This window comes from Hippoglossus hippoglossus, chromosome 3, assembly GCF_009819705.1.
Source record: "Hippoglossus hippoglossus isolate fHipHip1 chromosome 3, fHipHip1.pri, whole genome shotgun sequence".
Lineage (NCBI taxonomy): Eukaryota > Metazoa > Chordata > Actinopteri > Pleuronectiformes > Pleuronectidae > Hippoglossus > Hippoglossus hippoglossus.
In genome coordinates, this window is record NC_047153.1 from 24401068 (window position 1) to 24422667 (window position 21600).

Here is a 21600-nt window from a genome sequence, read left to right on the forward strand (position 1 = left end):
AGAGAAACAGAGGAGTGAGCCGGAGAAAGGGAGAGAAACAGGAGTGAGCCGGAGAAAGGGAGAGAAACAGGAGTGAGACGGAGAAAGGGAGAGAAACAGGAGTGAGACGGAGAAAGGGAGAGAAACAGGAGTGAGACGGAGAAAGTGGAGAAACAGGAGTGAGAGGGAGAAAGTGGAGAAACAGGAGTGAGACGGAGAAAGTGGAGAAACAGGAGTGAGACGGAGAAAGGGAGAGAAACAGAGGAGTGAGACGGAGAAAGGGAGAGAAACAGGAGTGAGACGGAGAAAGGGAGAGAAACAGGAGTGAGACGGAGAAAGTGGAGAAACAGGAGTGAGAGGGAGAAAGTGGAGAAACAGGAGTGAGACGGAGAAAGGGAGAGAAACAGAGGAGTGAGACGGAGAAAGGGAGAGAAACAGGAGTGAGACGGAGAAAGGGAGAGAAACAGGAGTGAGACGGAGAAAGGGAGAGAAACAGACGAACAAAGTGGGGGAGTGGGATATAAGAGGGGAAGAAAGTGATTCTAAAACTGTTCAATTGTTGAGATGTGTTGAGATTTATTATCTGTAAAATTAGTTAAACTTTTGAGTCAAGATGTGAAACAGAAAAAGGGAAATTCAAGCTTTTGCTCCCTTTATTTTATTTTTCTGAAGTTAAGCCCTTTATTTGAACATGCACAATTTTCACATTTTATTTATTTTCTCTTATTTTGAAATGCAGCCCTACTTTTATTTAGTTAATGAGAGAACATTATACATATCTGCAATCATACATATATGTTCAGTTCTATGTTACGTGACAATAAATATTGTCAAAAAGTTTTTGAATCGTACTGAATTCATTTGATTTGACAGTCAGGTATTTAGTACATGCAGATGTTGATAGAACTACTAGGCTACTTAAATATATATCACACTAAATAGTTAGACATTATGATCTTCCGGACCTTTGCTTCAAGAAATTTTCTCTAACTGGACCTCTTTAAATTTTAATTGAATACCCCTGATGTAAAGAATAGAGAACAGGAACTTGAATGGCAGCTATGCTCGGTACCGTCCCTCACCTCCACCAGCTGCATGAGGTTCTCAAAGTACTCCTCCTCGTCGATGGTGAGCTTGCCGTTGTGGTAGATGATGCGGTAGTGCTCCACCTTGCCATCACAGCTGACGCACAGGGTGTAATCGCCGGGGTAGTTGGTACTCTCCCTCACCAAGTACAAGCCCGTCTCTGGAGGGTAGAGGAGCCGCTCGGCCTGCTCCCGAGTTATCTTCCCATGAAACCAGCTACAGGGACAGAAGAGAGGCAGGCAGAGAGGGACAGGACAAAAGGGAGTGAGGAAAGAAGAGGACAGAGAGCCAAAACAGGTGATGAGTTGGTGTTAGATACAAAAACAAACTGCACATAAAAGTTAATGCTACATTGGTGGTGTGCATCAGGAGACAAGTTTGATCCATGTATGGAAATTTCACATATGCCTTTTCTTGTTCTTGTGGAGACTGAACTTTCTCATTTCTTTTGTGTCGGTGATAACAGCATCAGATTATTCAACATCCTTCAACAGCTCCTGCAGCGGATCACACATCCTTTTCTTCTCCTGAATCTCATTTGCAACTTCAACCCCACAAATGGATCCACTTCCACATATTAGAGACATGCAGCCTGCTCTGAAATGAGAAGTAAAAAATCAACAGCGGGGTGGTAATAGGAAGGTGGGGGAGGCATTTCCAGTCTGCTCAACTGAAGCGGAGCAGGGCTTTGGGCAGTCTCGTCTTGAGGAGTCACCGAGAAAGTACCTGAACCCAAACAACAGGAAGCATGGTGCTCCAAAAACACACACACACACACACACACACACACACACACACACACACACACACACACACACACACACACACACACACACACACACACACACACACACACACACACACACACACACACACACACACACACACACACACACACAAAGCCTGGGGTCAGAGTCGGAAACTGACACACAGGCACTCTGCAATAACAGGAAAATGCAACCAGTGCTCAGACAAGGTGGAGTGCAGGACAGAACCAAGTCACCCACTGACTGCGGTCAGGGAGATCAACAGATGAGCTCACCATTGAAAAAGATACAGCACACTTAAATCTGAGCTGTAAACGGAATTACATGACTGTTCTTTGATGAAACACATTAATGCTGGTTTTAATAGTTCTGCTGCTCTTAACTGAGAACTATAAAAGCTCCTGCCTCCTGATTTAGAAGCTCACTGTCTAACCCTGCTTCACCCTCACCATATGGCCTGGTGGTTACATCTATAGACCACTAATGGATGGATTATACGGTCATCTCCTGCTCCATGGTTTACACCAATCTCTTCTATGCCAACAAATATTTTTCAGTGTCTTTAAAAAAAAAACTAAAAAACAGCACATTAATTGTTACCAGTAATATGAAACAGTTTAAAAGTAATGTAGCCTCTTACTATAAAATAGAGTGTACAATTATGAGTCCTCTTTCTCATGATTCAGAATTGTGATATCACTTCTCTTCTACCTCTGTGGACCTGTGAGCTTTAACATCCAAGCAACCTCAATCACAAAACACTGCACCATATCCCATTGATTCATGTCACTCCTTGTGTGAAAGGCAGTATTAGCTACAAACAGTAGCAGCCCACAGGGGCTCTCTATCCATCTTGGCTGGTGCATGGGTGGTAATCAACAGCCATAATTGATTTAGCTCATTTTCCCGTGGCAGCCTCCGTCACTCCGTCCTCCAACTCCTCCCCCTCCTCTTCATCCTCAGACAGCACAGCCCTTGTGGAAAAGCAGCTTAATATGGGTTGAGTTGATTAGATCAGTGCGGGCTGCTTCTCCAATGGACAGCAGCTCCTTAACTCCCACTAATCCGAGAGCAGGCGCCAAGCGTGGATGGCCAGAGAGATGCATTCCTCTCTTGGTTGACACACTGGTTGTTCAGTCCATAGAAATTAAGTGCAGTATTTTGTGTAAATGACAGTCTTAAAGAAGAGAGAGGGGGAGGGATGTGGTCAACAACTTGGTGGAGACAACAGTGAACGAGGAAGAAGGACAGCAGGGTTCAACACCCCAGCTCTCGAGGGTGGTGCTGTAATCTGATGAAGATGTCTGCCACAGGGGGGCGGCAGAGAGAGCAGGCTGTTATCTGCCAATGAGGGCGGTGATGTTTGTATCTAGTGGTCAGGATCAGTCAGTCAGAGGGACCATGGGGACAGAGGACCACGACTGAACTCTCATGTAAACCAGAGGAGAGGGAGAGGTCTCTGAAACATCTGTTAGTCATTCATAACAAAGTCAACAAGTCACTGAGGGTTACAGCTCATTCCTCCACAGATACAACTTGTGATGGCGGCTTTAGCATTTTGAGGGCCAGGAGATCAGCAAAAGAATCTTGTGTTATAGGATATAACATAGTGTTTATTCATTCCTTAAAAGTGAAATCAAAAGTAAAATTCATGACAGAAGTAAGCAGGTGCTAAAAAACATTTCTGAAGTATATCAACTGTTGATGTCAGTTAAAACGAAGTATTTTTAATCGGTGCTATGGCAAAGTTGAAGCTAGCAATGGACCTGAGTAATTCATACTGTTATAGAAAGCGTGTGACACATGGTGTGGAGAGGTCGGGTGAACGGTAGAGGGAAAGAGACTTAAAGCTTTGAGCAGCAGGTGATGAAGCGAGACAAAGAGGGTCAAAGGTCCACTTAAACATTTCCTGCTGACAAGATATTAATACAGTATGTCATACCACCAACTACTGTGAGCTCCATTAACAGTGTCATTGTCAGTTAGACTGTCATACTTATCACTATTCATTCATGGGAAAACGTTTCCTATGATGACTGTTCAGGGATTTCATACATACACTATGTCCAAATGACCATTTAATAACATATTAACAAGCCTGAAAACTATATCACATGAACACGTATGCTGAGCATGCACGTGCCATGTCTTCTATGTATGTAAGTTGTAACATGCAGAATTGAACTGCACAACATCTGTTAGCAAGACCCACATGGTCAGCAGCGCTTGTAATTGATTATCCATGTCGCGTTCTAAACTGGTAGCCGAGGCCAATGCTAATGTTTTGGTCATGTGATAGGAATCTGACGAATCAGCGAAGGCTTCGACATGACCAAAAAAGACCCAATCAGCAAGAGGTTGTCCGGACTAAAACGCAGCCCTGGAGTTTTCAATACTAAAACGGGGCCAGCAGCGTTTTAGTTCACCCTAACCCTAGCCCATCTCTTTTAGCAGCTCTAAAACTCCGGAGTAGTGTGGACGCCAGACGTATCTGTAGCAGAATTGATCCATCAGCGCCTCATTGTATTTAAATGTTAGACAGATACAGCACATCCCATAATGTTGTCAAAGTCAAAAACTGGCTGGAAAAACACAACACAATAAACAATGAAAAACTGGAATAAATGTGTAAATCGAGCTCAGGTTAATGAATCCAGTTCCATTCAGTCACACTGTATCTCGCCGTGCGCCACCTAACAGTGACCATCCTCTAACTTCGCATCATCTGACACTTACCACCAAAGTTAAAAACTTTCTACTAATCTGTCAAATTTAAACCCTGGAGAAGCCTCAGCTTTCCTGTCTCTGTTCATTTGCATATGCTTACATTTTCCATTTTCTGAAATAGCAGCACTTTCAAAATGCCTGATTCAAAAGGTAGTGCGCAGCTGGTCCTGGCCTTTGTGGCAGCAACACACTGACAAGAGGAGGCGACGCAGTAAAAACCAAAAGATGTGAAGAGATGGAATTTCCTTCTTTTGAAGCTTCTGAATCAGATGTAAGTGAAGTGGTGGCACATCATCTTGTTCAGAGGGATGGAGAGCACATGTGGAAGTGAACAGAGACACATGACTATATCTACAGTTAATATTTCTATTACTGCTGCATACTGTCACGTTCTGTAATGCACTTCACTTAAGTGTCATCATGTTCATACAATGTTCTCTCTAAATACGTTTTCATCAAAGACATTACGTATTACACCTTTATTTACTCTTCTAATGTATTTAGTCAGGACTTACAGTATATAGAACATTACATGGACTTAAGCAATGTCAGAACATTTCTCAGTTTTACATAAACACTATGACGGTGATATACACAAAACTTTGAACATAATGTTTGAGCCTCCCCTGTTACCCCTCTGGTACTTACGGCATAAGACTGAGTTTGCCTCCTAGCTTGACTCCTTCCCTTTTCTGGACATAGTTGGCTGGGATGGTGCCCTCTCTGCCCACCGTGTTCCTCGCTCTGTACCAGTTTGGATCCTGAAACAGTCAAACACACGATATGCTGTCATCTCTGCATAAATCAGAGTCATTCTGGAGAAACCTACAGAACACAGTGCAGAATGGATGCTGCAGTCCACTTCAACACCACTGGTTCAATCAGATATGAGTGGGAATAAGCTACTGCAAACAGTGAGCTCTGCTGTATTATCTAAAGCACCGATGGGAGCCAGAGAGGGCCTCCAGCTAAAAGAGAAGCATACTGACTGGTGCTACAGAGCTGTTTGATGGACTTACATCTCGCTTACATACTTTATCATGAAGCGCTTCTTTGTTTTGTACTGTGCTCTATTTGATTGTTTGCAGCATGTCGTGATATTTATCTATTTGAATCCTAACATGAGGGGGTGAGCTTTTCTTTCTTTTGTCTTTTAGCATCTCACTTTCATTGTGAACGGCCTCAGAGGTGAAATGTTGAAATACCAAAGACATGAATATCAACATTAAAATTATGACAGGGGTCACATATTAGCATTTACACTACAGCCAAATTCAGAACATTGAGCAGGATAACAGTTTGGTGTGTTTATCTAGCATAATGTCCATAATTTACAAGTGTGCACTCAGCCACTGGCTTCCTTACCCTGGTGACTCCGATGATGGTCAGTACGTCTCCTTTACAGAAGGGCAGGTCCTGTTCGTTGGCAGTCTGGAAGTTGTATTTGGCTACACACTCTGCGCCAGTCGACCATGGTGCCTGCATCACACAGAGAAAAGGAGGAACCAGCATTTAATCACAGAGATGTAACTTAGTTCAGGACAAGGAGCTGTGTGTTTTATGTAGTTTTATCTACATAAAACTACAAATCAATTAACAAATAAGAAAGTGGTGGAACATGTGTGAACTTTTATAAATTTCACACATGTTCCACCACTTTGTTTATTATTCTAAAAAAAGCACAAGGAATATCTCAAATATATTTTTCAGTGTGGCACAAATTCTAGGTAATAGTACATCTCAGAGACTTGTGCATGCTAACCCCACCCACTTTAAAGCCCTTCATTAATACACCCAAACTGTGGTTGTATAAATGTTGGAGCAACATTGAGGAGCACTGCACTGACCTGCAAAGGCAAAGAGGACCAACTGTCTTAACATTGATTCTTGTGCTTTATTTGATGCCTCTTGAAACTCGGTTATAGTGTATAACTTTGAGTAATTAAATGCATCTCTGTTTTACTGGACCTCATCTAGTTATAACAATATATTAATATCCATATTGAACTATTAACATGTAATAAACTAAGTTTTAAACATGTGATTCAAAGGTAATTTAATCACCATATCAGATGATTTACACGAGAGTCAGAGGTGATTATTGGTGATTGCAAATATAATGGAAAACTACCCCAACAAAGGTTTATTTAGTAACAAATGAGATTTGTAGTTGTTCCTGCTCAAAGACACATACATCTTTTGGCTGTCTGAAAACCCTTCTGATATGAACATCTCTGAGGATGTTCAGAAATGCACAAGTATTGGACAATGACATGCACATAGGTGGACAACCTCTGACTTCATTATTTTTGACAGGAGCATGTAAGCCATCATCCAACTCTAGTTCACCTCTGGAGTGTGATTCGTGACAGTTAGGCAGTCTGCTGATGGGTGCATATAGGCTATTACTCCATCTTTAACCTTTTAGTTGTAAGTTGGTAACACTACCAATAGATTACACTGCTGCCCCTTAAAATCCTGGGTTGAAAGGACCAATGGCCTTATGACATTGTCACAGAAACCCATTGTTTAATTTTAGAACCACACTGCTATCAATGGGTGACCAGAACCACACTAAATCGACAATAGATTTATGCTGCAACAAGCCACAGGGTTTTATGTTAGAGTCTTGAGTCTCAAACATCCTGCTCAATCAAAATGTAAAATGTTACTTGTAGCTTAGATTTACAGATAAAAATCAGGCAAAATGCAACAAACGAGAAGAATAAATTCCTTGCTTGAATCGCAGTCAACACTGAAACAGATTCAAAGAATTCAGTGTGATCACAGCCTCTTTCTAAATTCTAAATTTCTAAATTCCACTGTAGTGAAGTGCTGTGGTGTGACAGATGAAAAAACACCCTGGATCAGGCAGAGGATGTGAAGGCAGAGGATACAGGAGAGACAGTAATCCTACTCTGAGGCATAAGTCAAACCACTGAGTCAAACTGGAAATGTGAAACCACCAAAACTGAGCTGGGCAAGAGTGCAGCTCACTATTTAGCAAGGGAACTGACTTCCCATATTAAACAACAATATAACTGGACTGCTGGCGTTAGAGGATACTAATATTCAGACTTATTAAAATTGCATTTACATGAGATGCATGACACTAAAATATGCACTTACGTGAATCCCAGACATGATGAAGGGAGTTCGGCAGCAGGTTTCCTCAGGCAGGAAGCGGTCACTGTTCAACTAGTACCATCAGAGCTGTAAATAAAAAGATGTAAGGCATTAGAAATACCACCAATAATATGTTAATCTAGAGGAATGTACGTTATAATCTTAAACAAATACATAACAGATATGTCTTTGCAAAATATGTATGCAAGAACAGAGCTGTTGTTTGAGAAACACAGGACCCAAGACAACAGTGGATTTCATTTACATTAAAACGTGTAAAGCTACTAATATAGACAAAGTACAAATGAACAGAAAGCAAGTCAGAGCTACACAACTGAACTGAACATTTCCTCCTACACAGGCAGTAGAATGAACATTAGAAACCACTTTACAGTATATTAAACGTATATACACTTCCTCTATATAAATAAAACATGCATGCACTGTACATAATAGTGTGATGTGATAATAAACTGTATTCATATTGAACTTCTCATAACAATTGAACATTTTGTGTGACAAAAACAAATCTTATAAATAAATATATAGAAATAATCAGTGTAAATAAGAGCCAATGTCAATCATTTGTAAAACCTTTCACAATAAAAGGTTTTAAGAAGAGAATTACACATGGAAACACACGTGCATCTTCCTTTCAAATTCATTCTTTCAAAAAGAAAAACAAAGCTGCTAATAAAATATGCATGGCTAGTTAAAAGTTGGCTTTCTAACTTTTTAATTGTGCTTTTTAGGGATAATATAGTCACTGAAATAACGCAACAGTAAATTAGCAGAAGGCTTCCCTCTGTTAAAAGCAGAGTCTGTTGAGCATCTCATTACTGCAGCCAATTACTCGTGTTTTAGATGTGACCTTGTTTCCAGTGACAAGGAGACAGAAGGAGATCAAGATGTAGAGGAAGAGAAAGGAAGAGGAGGGAGACATAAAGATGAGAGTGTACATCTTTCACTTTTTACGTGTAGTTTGGTGTGTCAACATGTGTGTGGTGGAAAGTGTGTGCCTTTGCGGGTGTGTCTCTCCATGCTTGCCTACATTAACCTTCATCTGTGTATCTATTGTCTCTTCCTGCAGATGGTAACTGAATATGTATGTGGCCTTTTTGTGTCTCCTAAATGCTATAGTGCCCTAAGAACTCCTGTGTGATTGCTTAAGTCTTGGGAAATAACGTTTCTGTATCACATTGCTCTTGCTCAGATCAGACCTTTTCTCAAGAGACACTTTACAACACACCTTGGATGTGGATGTGTGAATATTTCCCATTAATAAATTGCGATAGCTGTCTGCGAGCAATCACACCATTGCCATCCAAATCTTTATTTTTCTGTTTGGCGAGCTCCACGCCGATAGCTTGAAACATGGTCCCACAGCTTAAACAGGGCTCTAGACTAACTTTTTATATTGGTCACACTATTGCGCCCTTTCATTTAGGTGCACCAGCACATACTTTAGGTATTCCTACAATTTTTCACTGCTCATCGCATAAAATTACCCATTATTTCTTTTCTTGACAGTTCACATATACATTGGTGATTTCTGAACTGAGGCTGGGTATCGCCACTGATTTCCCAAAATGATTTGATTCAGATTCACAAGATCTAGATGCGATTTCCGATTTGATTCAATTTTGATTCATTTAAGGATATTTCATTGTACAATACAAAATATATCAAACATTTAGCACAGGATATATGAAACCAGCTCAGAAAACAGGATTGGATGGTTAAGATTTACATGATTGTGTGTGTGTGTGTGTGTGTGTGTGTGTGTGTGTGTGTGTGTGTGTGTGTGTGTGTGTGTGTGTGTGTGTGTGTGTGTGTGTGTGTGTGTGTGCGTCTCTGTCACTCTTCACACACAAACTGATAATCAAATTTATTTAGTTATTAATCGATGTTGGCCCATGAATCTGGATTGTTTATGGTCACTAAAACACTGATGTCCTGACTGTATGCTTCTTGTGTTGTGTGTGTACTACTAAATGTTGGACTTTTTTTTCAATGTATTTAAATAACACATACTCATAATAACATGAACTCTGGAGTGAATCAAACATTGCTATAAATATATTTGACTCCATCCTACATCTTTCACCCAAGCTTCTCCATCTTGGTACATTCGATGTTTAGATGACCCTGAGCACATGTTTGATTGGAGGCATCATGTATATTGTTTTCCATGAGTGCCTAACAAATGTTTGCGGGTGTGGTCAAATCAATTCAACCTGGTATAACTCACGTACTAAATTGCATCCAGAATCAGAAGTATTTATTGCCAAGTAGGTTTACACCTACCTGGAATTTGCCTTGGTATAGGTGCATACAAGGAACATAAAACAAAAAACATAAAAATCCAGGCACACAGACTGAAACCATGAGTGAGCCTGTTGACTTTCATGCAGGTTTGCCAATAGGGCCTTATAATTAAGGCTGGCTCAGACTTGCCTGAACCATCCCATAGTCCTGCTGCCATAGGTCTAGATTGACGGGGGCCTTCCTCCTCCTCTGCCTCGCAATCTATACATATTTATATCCCATTAATGCATATTGCTAACTTGGCTTCTTCTCTTTCCCATGGTTTGTACTTTCTCATTTCTCTCCATTTCTGAAGGTTCTCTGGAGCTGAAGAATCTGGATGTGTAACTGATCTGCAGGATACCTACTGCCACGTGGAGCCTGCTCAACACCCATTACTACAATTGTTATTTCTAGTCTCATTAGTCTTATTACCACTATGTCCTTTCTCCTCCTCTGCCTTTCGATGAAACCCTACCAGTCGAGGCAGACTGCTGCCCTTCAACGAGCTGGGATCGGTCCAAGGTTTCTACAATATGAAGGAATGTGGGTCTCTCTAAATAATATTGTATAAGTACAGTTATGAATTGGTGCTGAATATTGACTTGGTTTGAATTGACAACATCTTGATAGTGTAACTGAAGGAGAATAAGGCGCCCTGCTGAAGACTCCATTAAAAGGATCTCACTTCCGACCAGCTCAGAGAACAGGAAGTTGAAATGGGCAGGGAGGTGAGCAAGAAGGAGGAAGTAGCTGAAGCATATTTTCCAGGGCTTTGTATGAGGATAGGAGGGGCTGTAGCTGGAGGTCCAGTGTGGTCATAGCTCCACTAGTCACTGCTTCCCTGACTGAATACAGCTTAATGGAGTCTGGTCAGAATAGATCAATAAACATGGATAATAAAAGAGCAACAAACAACCAGAGTATAATTCATAGCTCAATTATCCCAACTGAAAAGCCATTTTTAAACTCAGTGTGATTTGCCCTGCATGTCTAAGATGTATCCTATAAATAAGAGCCTATAGATCTTAACAGAAAGTACTTCACATTAGATCCAGTATGCAAGCGCTAGCTGTTTCCCACCAGCACTCTGAAAGTAACTTGGTGCACTGTGTAATTTTAGATCCATGAAAATGATGCATCTCCTTCAGAGGGCCTGGCTACTGGCTGGCATGCTCTCTGAGAGCATCTATGGCCAAGGTCCACTGCACTTCCATATCCTGTGTTCAAACAGGAAACGCCATAATTGCAGACTATTGCAGATCTGTATGCAAACTGACAGGGCCAAATATATCCAAGGCCAGGCTGCTCTGGTGCACCCGGAGGGCACTCGCTTCTTTTCTCTTTGACACTCTTTAGGTCTAAGGCAGTGCTGCTGAAACAGAGCAGCCCCACGCTCACCAGCCTACAGACACTAGCCGGACAATGGCAGAGAGACAAGTGAGTGCTATTCTTAGCGCTCTCCAGTGCTGTCGAATGCCTACCAGCTACTCAAGAGCTTCAGCACCATGCTGATCACATCACTCTTCTTAAGTTAGTCAAGTGGTACTCAGCAGGGCTGCCACTTTCTTTGCATATTCAAATTTATTTGAACAAACTGCGTGTCATTCAAACTTTGTTCGAACTTGAAGCCCTCGCACAGTAAAGGAGGCGACTGAAGAGTTCTTCTTCAATTCAATGTTCCATCGCAGACTGTGGAGCAATGACACTGTTTACACTAAGGCACAAGACATCACTGATTTCTCACAGAGAAGAATATAGTTGCAACGCCCACACTGAAATGAATGCACTGTGTGTTTGCTGAGAAGGAAGGTGTGGTGCTTCTGCACTGGGTGTTATCCTACTGTATGCATCAACATAACTCCTGCTGAATATCTATGTAGAAGCCCAGGGCTGTGTTCAGTGATAATGGTACTGCGTCAAAAAATAAATAAACAAGAGTGTGTTTGGGTGTGCTGCTGGAGTTGCATGCTGAAAGATGGAATCTGAACCAGTGAGTCAGTTTTGAAAGGATTATCAGTTTATATCCCCTTTGAGACGGGATTTTACAACTGTGGAAAGTTATCATAGCAATGATATTTTGCCTCAACATCATGCTTCTCAGTGCAGGGAATACTAGCTGGTGTGTGTGCTTGCATAGACTGGATTTGAGAGAATGCTCTGCTGGCTTATTTTGCCCCAGCGCTGTGGGAAATGTGGAGCCAGAATCCACTCTTTTGTCAGACTATACTTTTTATTTTATCCCAAGCTGTGTGCAGTGGTACTCCTAATGCATGAATGCAATGGCCTCAATTAGATGAACTAGAAGCTTGTATTTTTGATACAAAGCTATTACGAGTCTGAACACGGCCGTATTATTTGTATTCGAACCAAGATCAAGGACTTGCTGAGCACTTGACACCAGCACTTGATTCTTTATAATAAAAAGTAACTTCACAGCTCTTCGTGTTAGGGTCACACATCAAAGTCTACAGCTACCAGATGTTCCATGCACAAGTGAAAGTCACTTCCTTCTCCGCTCGGCTCCTAATTTTCTCTGTGTGACAGGAGCTGCTGGTGACACTGTCATGGCAACACACCCAGTGATGTAACAGTCGTCTTTTGATATAGCGCCTCCCAGAGTGCAGTACTGCCTTGTCCTTTGCTATGCCAGATGACAGTGATATCACTACCGTTTGTGTCTCATGTGCCATTTTCACTATCACTGTGTGCAAAATCATGTGGAACTTGACATGTTAATGTTGTGTTTCTGTAATAATCCACCATCCACCTTCCTGAGCCTGAATGTTGCTGTTTTCATCACAAATCAGTGAAAAAGCCCCATATGGAATGGAAGTTATGCATCTTTTCTATAAGCCATCTGGGTTCCCTTTGAAAGCTACGCTGGAGTCTGATTCATGCCAGTGCTCATCATATCTATTCATTCATTAATCATTTTACTTTGTTAGAATTTTACACCATGCACAAACAAACTGCTCTGATGCTGGATGAGGGACTGATTTGAACCAGTGACAGTACAGAAGAAGACAATTGCGTTGAAGGTCAAATTATATGTTACATACATTTTTCTCAAAGATTTTTATTTGGTTACGGTTTTAAAACCGGGTGAAACATCATGATTGACAGCTGGGACTGACTCGCGATTGCTTGGTCAATCATTATTGTACAATGGGAAGAATTAGGAGGAATGTCATCCATCTTTATTTACAATATATGGGAATAACTCAAGGATGTCTGCTTGAGTACTAAATTACAGTTTGACATTTAGCTTCAACTCAAATCCAAGTTTGATTATCTCACAGTCAATCTAAGAATCACAGTGCTGTTAGAGTAATGGACTTCTACCATGTGAAAGTCACTGAGAATGTTCAGCTGCTTGTTGCTCTGTCAGCTTCCCCTGCATCAAAAAAGCTTCAAAAGAGTTCAACTGAGACTGTTGTTGTCAGTTTCTAATACTACTGACAAAGCTTTGGGTTATGTAAAAAGAAGTCTCTGAGGCAAGCCCGGTGGCCATTCACAAATTACAGTGCCACTAGCACAACGTCTACTAGTGAAAAGTCTACACTGAACTCTAAAACTACACAACTTGGCTTGTCCCAGATATATGTCTGTTTACATCAGGATGTCATCATTAGTCCTCAGCAAAATTTAATATACCGAACCAGCATTGGAAAACAGCTGCAATCCCACTTAACAAGGGACAGCGCTAACCAGTAAACAACATTCCCATCAAATTCCATTGCTGGTTGGTCAAGCAATGCCACACAAGTGCTTTGTATACGGCAGAGAGAGCACTTTACATGGTGCTTACGTTTTTTTACACTGCAACTTTGTGTTGGTTCCTTGAGAATGACATTTTTGACTTATGTCGTCACATTCAACCCCAGTTAGGCATCAGTACAAAGTTTGTATTGTAGAGTGAACTGGCAGTAAATAGAAACGGGGGAAATATGGAAATGTGACCTACTGGGTATGCAAATATACAGTATTAGCTCACAAAAACGCTCACAGGCCTGCATGCTCTGCAAAGAGGACGGCATGGAACTGTCAACAACAGATGACTTGAGACTGCATAGCATTTCCCATATGTAAAGTAGTTGAGAGCAAACACAATTTGCAACAGCATATATTGACGATTATGACCATATACAGCATGACGGTTTATCAGGTGGTCGTCATGGCACAGTGATACCCTGTTGGGAAATATGCAAATACCGATGTGTGCTAAAAAGTGAGGTAAGATATATTAGTGTTGATATTCTACACAATTTGCATTCTAGCCGTCACTGTTTCACATTTATAGCAGACATTTAGCTGAGGCTGAAGCTGAGCTGCAGTGAGCAGAAAAAGTGGAGGTATGAATCTTTTTTACATAACACAATCAGCCCAATCAATGATTAAAAAGACAATAGTCTATTGTTTTTTCCTGCTCTTATTAGAGACCAATGATGATCTCTGCTCCTTCAGTTAAAGTTAAAGCAATCAATTAGAAGCTCTCTTCTTTCTGCCAATTCCAAGTGTTGTGCCCAATCTGACAAAATCCCTGCTTCTCTCTTCTCTATACAACTTCTCTCCGATCTCTACAGCATATGGCAACGTCATGTTTCTGCCCAGTTGCAGCTGCCAGAGACGATCCCCTGCCATTTTAACTGGGGTATGTGTACATTTGTATCCATTGGGTCTGTGAACCACGCGTGACCCTGGCTCTTTTCACCACTCCTACATCTGTAGGCGGCCGGTCTATTTTTGCTAACCCGTTTCCATTCATTATCTATACCTATAAGGGTAGCATGAGGCTGATATTGGGTGAGAGGCAGGACTGGTCGCCTGCCTATCACAATGCCAACAGACAAAAAAACAGTCTTGTCTAGTCAGCCGCAAAGATTCCTTTTATTGTGAAAGCCTATGATACCACCTTCATTTATGCTCAAATAACTACTACTACTGACAGCAAAGCAACTAGTGCATCACAAGGGTCCGGGCAGGTCCCGATTTCACTTGGCATCACAAGATTATTGCGGGTGAAGGGTCAGGTACAGTACAGAGCCTTTTGGGTGAGGATTGGTGAAAATGTACCCATTTGGTACTTTGCTACGATCAGCGAAGAGTCTTCAATTAACCAAACCCATCGCTGCATATCCTGTGGCAGGAAGCCGGAGTACCTCGTTAACCACACACACACACACACACACACACACACACACACACACACACACACACACACACACACACACACACACACACACACACACACACACACACACACACACACACACACACACACACACACACACACACACACACACACACACACACACACCAGGCAAACTACCTCACCACTGTGCAACTGCAATTGTTGTAAATTCACTTAAGACTTTTTAAATGATACGTTTGTCACTGGCCTTTTCCCTTCCACACAAAAAGTAAAACAAATCTAACATTCAAACGACATTATAATGCGATTGCGTGACCCGAACAGTCACATGGTTACATCAAAGTGGCCACAAGCAGACATGGCAGCCTTTGCGTGCACCATGCCTCAAGCCCCCCCCGCAACAATGAATCTAGCAGGAAGTAGGCTCCAAATGAATGCAAATGCAGAAGGATAATGTGCCCAGAGATGGAGGCAGTATCCCTAGACATTATTAATAAGCCTCAGTGTCCTCATGTCCTTTTCATGTGGATGAGCTGTCTCCTCGCACAGCAGGTAGCCGCTACTGGAGCCTCCACATGCTTCAGTGATCACATGACTCTGACAGAGTGTTCAGTGCAGGAATAAAGCACAAACGACCACACAACCACGGTTTCTCCACCACAACAAACTAAAAGAGCACAATACAGTGTTTCAAAGAGATTTGTAGGAGATGAAGTGATACTTTATAACTAAATCTTGCCCCCTGGTCATTCATATCTACTTGTGACTACAGACACTGTTTAATTTAAACCACGTTCTAGAGGATTAAATATATACTTCATTAATGTTTGTATGGCAGTGCTGTTTGCTGCTTAATAGATAACAGCCGTTATGCAATTTTAAAAATATGCCGCTGTACTTTCTTTCCACTGTAAATTTTTTAGCACATGCTGTGCTGGAAATTTAGACATCAGATACAACTTAATACAAATTGCACTACCTAGAAGAAAAACAAAAAAGTAGAATACTTTAAGTATGGACTGATTCTTGCTCCCGAAAGATATTTTTAGGATAGTACCAGAGAAAAGTTGAAGTAGGAAACTAAAGTTGGTTAAGTACCCTGGTACGAACAGGAGCATGGAGGGGACACTGAAATCTCAAGAAGAGCAGAGAGACGGGAGAGAGCTGCAAGGGATGGTAAATAATAAAGAAGATGGTAATGGCATGAACGAAGTTAAGGGAGTCTGTGGCTTACCCAGGCAGTACAACTGTGTGAGTCTGCCTCTGCCATCTGCCACATGAAACATTTCTCCTGAGCTTCACCTTATTTTAAAGCTGTGGTGCCGTTTTCACTGTCCCACTGAAACTCTTCTCCCCGTTCGTCTTTTCTCTTCAACAGAGAGACAGATGGAAGCAGTCTTCTGGGTTGAGGTTTTTCAGCGGTCTTTTAAACAATTATTTAAACATTTAGTACACTAAAACTCTGCCCAGCACAACCATAGACTTCTAGCATCCACCAGCCGCTGCACTAGAGGGTGTCACGTTGTTAATTGTTGCGGGAGGAGAGGAGTGCGAGTTTCCTCTACGCAGATTAAGCAGGTGGATCAGAGGTTTGAACTAATAACCTTCAAAGTATAATTCTACAATCCTAAGACTAAAGATGCCTTTACTGAACCAGGTATTAATTTGTCCTGCTCCTTCTCACTAACGATAATAAGACATGATGGCTGCACAGTTTGACAATCTGCTTGAATAAATCATTCATTATCCACAGAGATGTTCCCATTCTGGCATCGGTTGAAGGAATAAGGTAGGTGTCAGAATTGGTATCGGGTCGGGAAATGGTATCGGAACATTTTGAATCATCAATGCTAGGAAGTGACAAAATAACACCAACAAAAAACACCTAAGAGGCCTAACGGTTAATAATAATAACATATAAATGTAAAGCCCTATGTTACAGACTAAAGACTGTTCATGCAATTAAGTATAAGCAGACAAACAAAAACACACACAAGGCTGCAAACATTAACCTTCTGCAGGCCAAATGTCTGCACTACACTGAAGGTTTAAAATGATGCCTTAAAACAAACATTTATATTAAAAAACACTGAAATTCTGAATTGAACACAAGAGGGGAAAAAGAAACACAATGGCACCCTTTCACATCACACCCTTTCTTTGGGGTGGAGCAGAGGAGTCATGTGCATGTCTACAGCAGTTGTGCCCTATTTTTATCTAAGTAAATGAAAAATAGAGTTGCGTGACAGACATACGTCTCCCACCGCAGTCAGACAGACAGGCAGACAGGTGGGTAGACAGCCATTCTTCCTCTCTCCTGCTTCTCTGACGTAACAAGTGACGGACTTGGGCTCGCCACTGATGACAGATTACAAAAGCAGGGAGGCAGGAAGTGGAAAAAAAGAAAGGAAGAGAGAGAGAGAGAAGTGCTCCCCCCTCTTGAGCTCTGGGAGGCTGCTGGACTGGAGAAAGCAGAGGGGAGGAAGGGCTGTGGTGAAGCTTATTGTTTGAGCTCTGTGTGCTGCGGTTCCAGTTTCAGCGCACACTCATCCAGCCCCGGCTATTTATATCCTCTCAATATCCGTGCAGGCGGAGGCAGGCTGCAGTCGTTTTTATCATTGCATATATTATGGAGACGCTGCATAAAAGAGTCTGCCTACTGGGGGTCTGCCGGCTTCCATTACTTTTCCTAAACAATTTCACCATTCATATTTGCACAGCGATGGGTGCCTATTACAGGACTGTACACAGTGTTTTTTATATATAAAGTAAAGAAAAACTAATCATCCAAAAAAGGCTAATTGAAATCCCTTATTTTTCTGCTATGTTATTGCTACTTGAATATAGGAGTAGGTTAGGAGTGGGAGTAGTCAACCTGAACACAAGCAATGTATCATTGCTTTTCTTGGCCTTGTCAAGACAGATCAAAGAATAAAAGCACCAGACTGAGAAATACAGGATTTTAGTCCCTCGTAGGGGTCAAGCTCAAAAGACATGGAATCCTGCATCTACCATGACCTTCAAGTTTTGTTTGAGTGGCTAACTCCACAGTACTCCTCATGGAAAATAAAGCTTTAAAAATCTACAGACTTGACCGTTACAAAACTTTGTCTTTTGTATTAATTCCACACAGCTCATGGAACTAGCGGTGCAGCGCAACACGGCCAATATGGGGCTGCTGTCTGGTGCTGATGACGATTAAAAGATAAAAAGAGCACTGGTTTGTGTCCTTCTAGGGTTATAATACAGAAATAGCAGGTTAATCTATCCGAGCACATTAGCTTATGATTAACAGAAAATTAGACCCATGTCTTGAATCGTAGGATATGAAGCTCATCACACAAGCTTATGATGAGCGTTTACTGGTGAGGGTAAAGTGATTAACAGAGAGTGAATCATTCTCAAATGTACTGTAAATGCTGGTGTGTGTGTGTAGCTGCACAGACTTGGCTCCATTTATCCTTTAGCTATTACAAGCGAGATGAAGAAGAAGTCTTGCTGCTGATAGAGGTATGCATGAGTGTGTGTTGAAATGCTGAATGAAACAGAAGGATAGAATAAGTGAAGACGACTGTGGTTTAAGTACAAAATGGTATGTTGAGGCAGATATATGCAAAAAAAGTGGTGACACGGTGGGAGGAGGGGATGCAGGCTTGGAGCCGGAGTGTTGGGGATTCTGGGAAGCTCCTTGCTCTTCTGACAGGATATCTGCCTGGATATGCACACGCACAGTCGCACACACAAACACACTATCAGCCCCAGTTTATCCTGTCAATGTGACTGAACTCTCCCTGAACCACAGAGGCACACACAAAATGCCCTCATGTATATACAGTCACTTTCATACATATGCATATACACTCTTCAACCGTGGCCTGATATGTATGCTGTCCAACAACTACTGAACTGGCTTCAAACATCCCATGGGCGAGCGAGAATGAGTGAGGAGGAAAAGGAGAAGCTGTCTGCTGTCCCCTTCATGGCCTCTCCTCCTCTTCCTCCTCCTCCTTTGAAGGCCACACATGAAAACTCCTCCTTTCAGACCAGAGGAGGAAGAGGACACAGGGAGGCAATGCACTGGGATGGAGACACAAAGAATGTCATTAGCAGCAGCCACAGCAGGGTGCTGGTACAATATGGCAGCGGCATTAGTGGTGACTGGAGCTCCAAATCTCTTTAATAAAAGAAGCATTCAGAGGCAGCAGCACTGACACCATGGAGAAAATTCACACTCTGTGGACTAAAAAGAGCGGAGAGGGATATAAGTCGCATAGAGCAGAGAGAGAGGCTAAAGGCAAAATCTAAATTTCAAATGGCACTGAAAAATATGTTTTGCTCAAAATAGAGATTATAGAGATTACCTGAGCAGTAAGTAATCCCAAACTCAGATAGAAATGGCCTCTGTGCTGATTGAGTGGTTGTAGACACGGACAAACCTGAAACAGAGCTGTACTTTTTTTAGGGGAAAATGAGACATACCAGTGTTTGGTCTTATCAACCAGACCAAAGTTTTGGCAGATCACTCCATTAAATATTGGGTTGGTAATAACTATCAAGAGCAGGCTACACTATATATATGAAAATATGCAACCGTTACATCCCGGCCCCTCAGATCAGCCCTCTCGTCAAAGCTACGCCCCCAAACACATGAACGTGCACTGACTGACAACTGCTAGAAGACGACTTATCCGCGACTCTAATCATGAGCAGTGAGAGCAAGGGCAGGCAGGTCGCTTAGTGACAGGTACACCAGCCAATCATTTCATTCGGTCCAATTGAAATGACTAGTCATGGTTATTACAGTTTGGCGATGGCCACAGATACTGGCTTTCCTTCTTTTTTTTTCTTCTCCAGGCGACTTTATTTATTGATGACTATCGGGATATGAAGAGTATTTCAACAAATTAAACTAAAAGTGTTATAACAAATGATGAGCTCTACCTTTCATAGTTGCACATTCATTATAGTCTTTGAGTTATATTTCCGGCCCTGCTGAATATCTTTTCTGTTACATAACATTTTCTAACTGCAAATTATCCCCATCATTTCGGTGTTTTGTTCATCCTTGTAAGAGACATCTTGTTCTAAAGGAAGCACATTTGAATTTCAATCAAGACTTCACAGGGAGATGGAATGAAAAGGAGACGCGAGATAGACACGGTGAGACAGAGGCATGCAGGGGGATGTAGAGACAGATATGTAGATGACACAAAGTGAGGGAGAAAGAGATGCTATAGAGGAGTGGAGGAGAGTGTTGGGTGTAGTGGCTGGAGGATGGAGACAGACATGGAAGTGTTGAAGACTTCTTGGTTTCTTTGGCGGAGGACTGTATCTGCTGGTCCTTAATATTAACAGCAGTCATCTGTCAGTTGCAATGCCAAGCATGAATAATAGAGGCTCAACCGAACTATGCCAGCTCTCTGAATTATTAATTCACAACCACAGACTTGCATTAGCACTCGGTGTGGGGCACTTTCCACTGTGGGCCACAGACACATGCTGTACGCCTGCTTAGTGTGATCCACATGTGCATCCTCACACACAGGAAGTGACCATGCGTGTCTACGGAACATGAACAGAGCCATTTAACACAAGGAGATTCCTCTTTGCAGAAATACTAACTGACGGGAAGTGAAGTTGTTTAACGACAGTATCAGATATTCTAAATACAGTGATATAAATCAAAAGTAGTAAAGTATATGCTTCCCCAAATTTATATGAGATATTGAGATGTACTCTCAATTTGTAGCAATACAATTTGTTAATAATCATTACCATTTCCGCCACAATAGTAAATCCCTAGAGACAATGTTAACTAGGTCAATAGTTTCTTTTAATAGGCTACGTTAAGAATTGTAGCCTAATTAGCTGAGAGGAGATCTGCCTGACACTGCTTTGACAGCATGTTACACACTGTATCAGTAAAAGTGAAATGGGTATGTTTGTCTAAAGCCATTTTCAGACATGACCTACGGGTAAAGTCCGGAGAATTGGGTCCGGAATTTACCCCAGTTTGCTTTTCACACATGCACAACACAGAGGGAGGTTCTCTGCACAGACGCGTTCCCAACAGCAACAAATCCTCTGCATTATTCAGCTGAGAGGTGGAGCCGCCGGGTACAGCATGTGTTAACTCCGCTGCCGAGATCACGTGATTTTCTTGACAACACACAAACACTTGACATCTTCATCTGTGTGTTTTCTACGTGTGTCACACTGCTTTTTCACTGGGAGATATTTGTTTTCCTTTTTTTTTTTCATCTGTTGCATTTCTACAGACTTTATACGACGAGGCCAGGTGGAGAAAGTCCACAGATAATCCGGAGCCTCTGACTTTTACGTTCACACGTGCTCCTCCTCTGGAGAAAATATGGAAGATCTGTGGCGTTCAGTGCATGTCTGAAAGAACCTTTAATATGTGAGAGTCAAACATACTCAGACAAAACCCTGAGG

General features: G+C 41.8%; 1 protein-coding gene across 1 annotated transcript in view; it reads right to left on the minus strand.

Annotated features, from left to right (window-relative positions):
- Positions 1-21600, minus strand: part of LOC117755089 (tyrosine-protein kinase CSK) — a 45221-nt gene that overhangs the window by 11983 nt on the left and 11638 nt on the right. The window contains exons 2-5 of the mRNA XM_034574605.1: positions 7689-7772; positions 5925-6038; positions 5208-5320; positions 1062-1281 (exon numbers count right to left, since the gene is read on the minus strand). Coding sequence (XP_034430496.1) covers positions 1062-1281; positions 5208-5320; positions 5925-6038; positions 7689-7703 — 462 coding nt within the window. The 5' untranslated portion in view covers positions 7704-7772. The remainder of the gene's footprint in view (positions 1-1061; positions 1282-5207; positions 5321-5924; positions 6039-7688; positions 7773-21600) is intronic.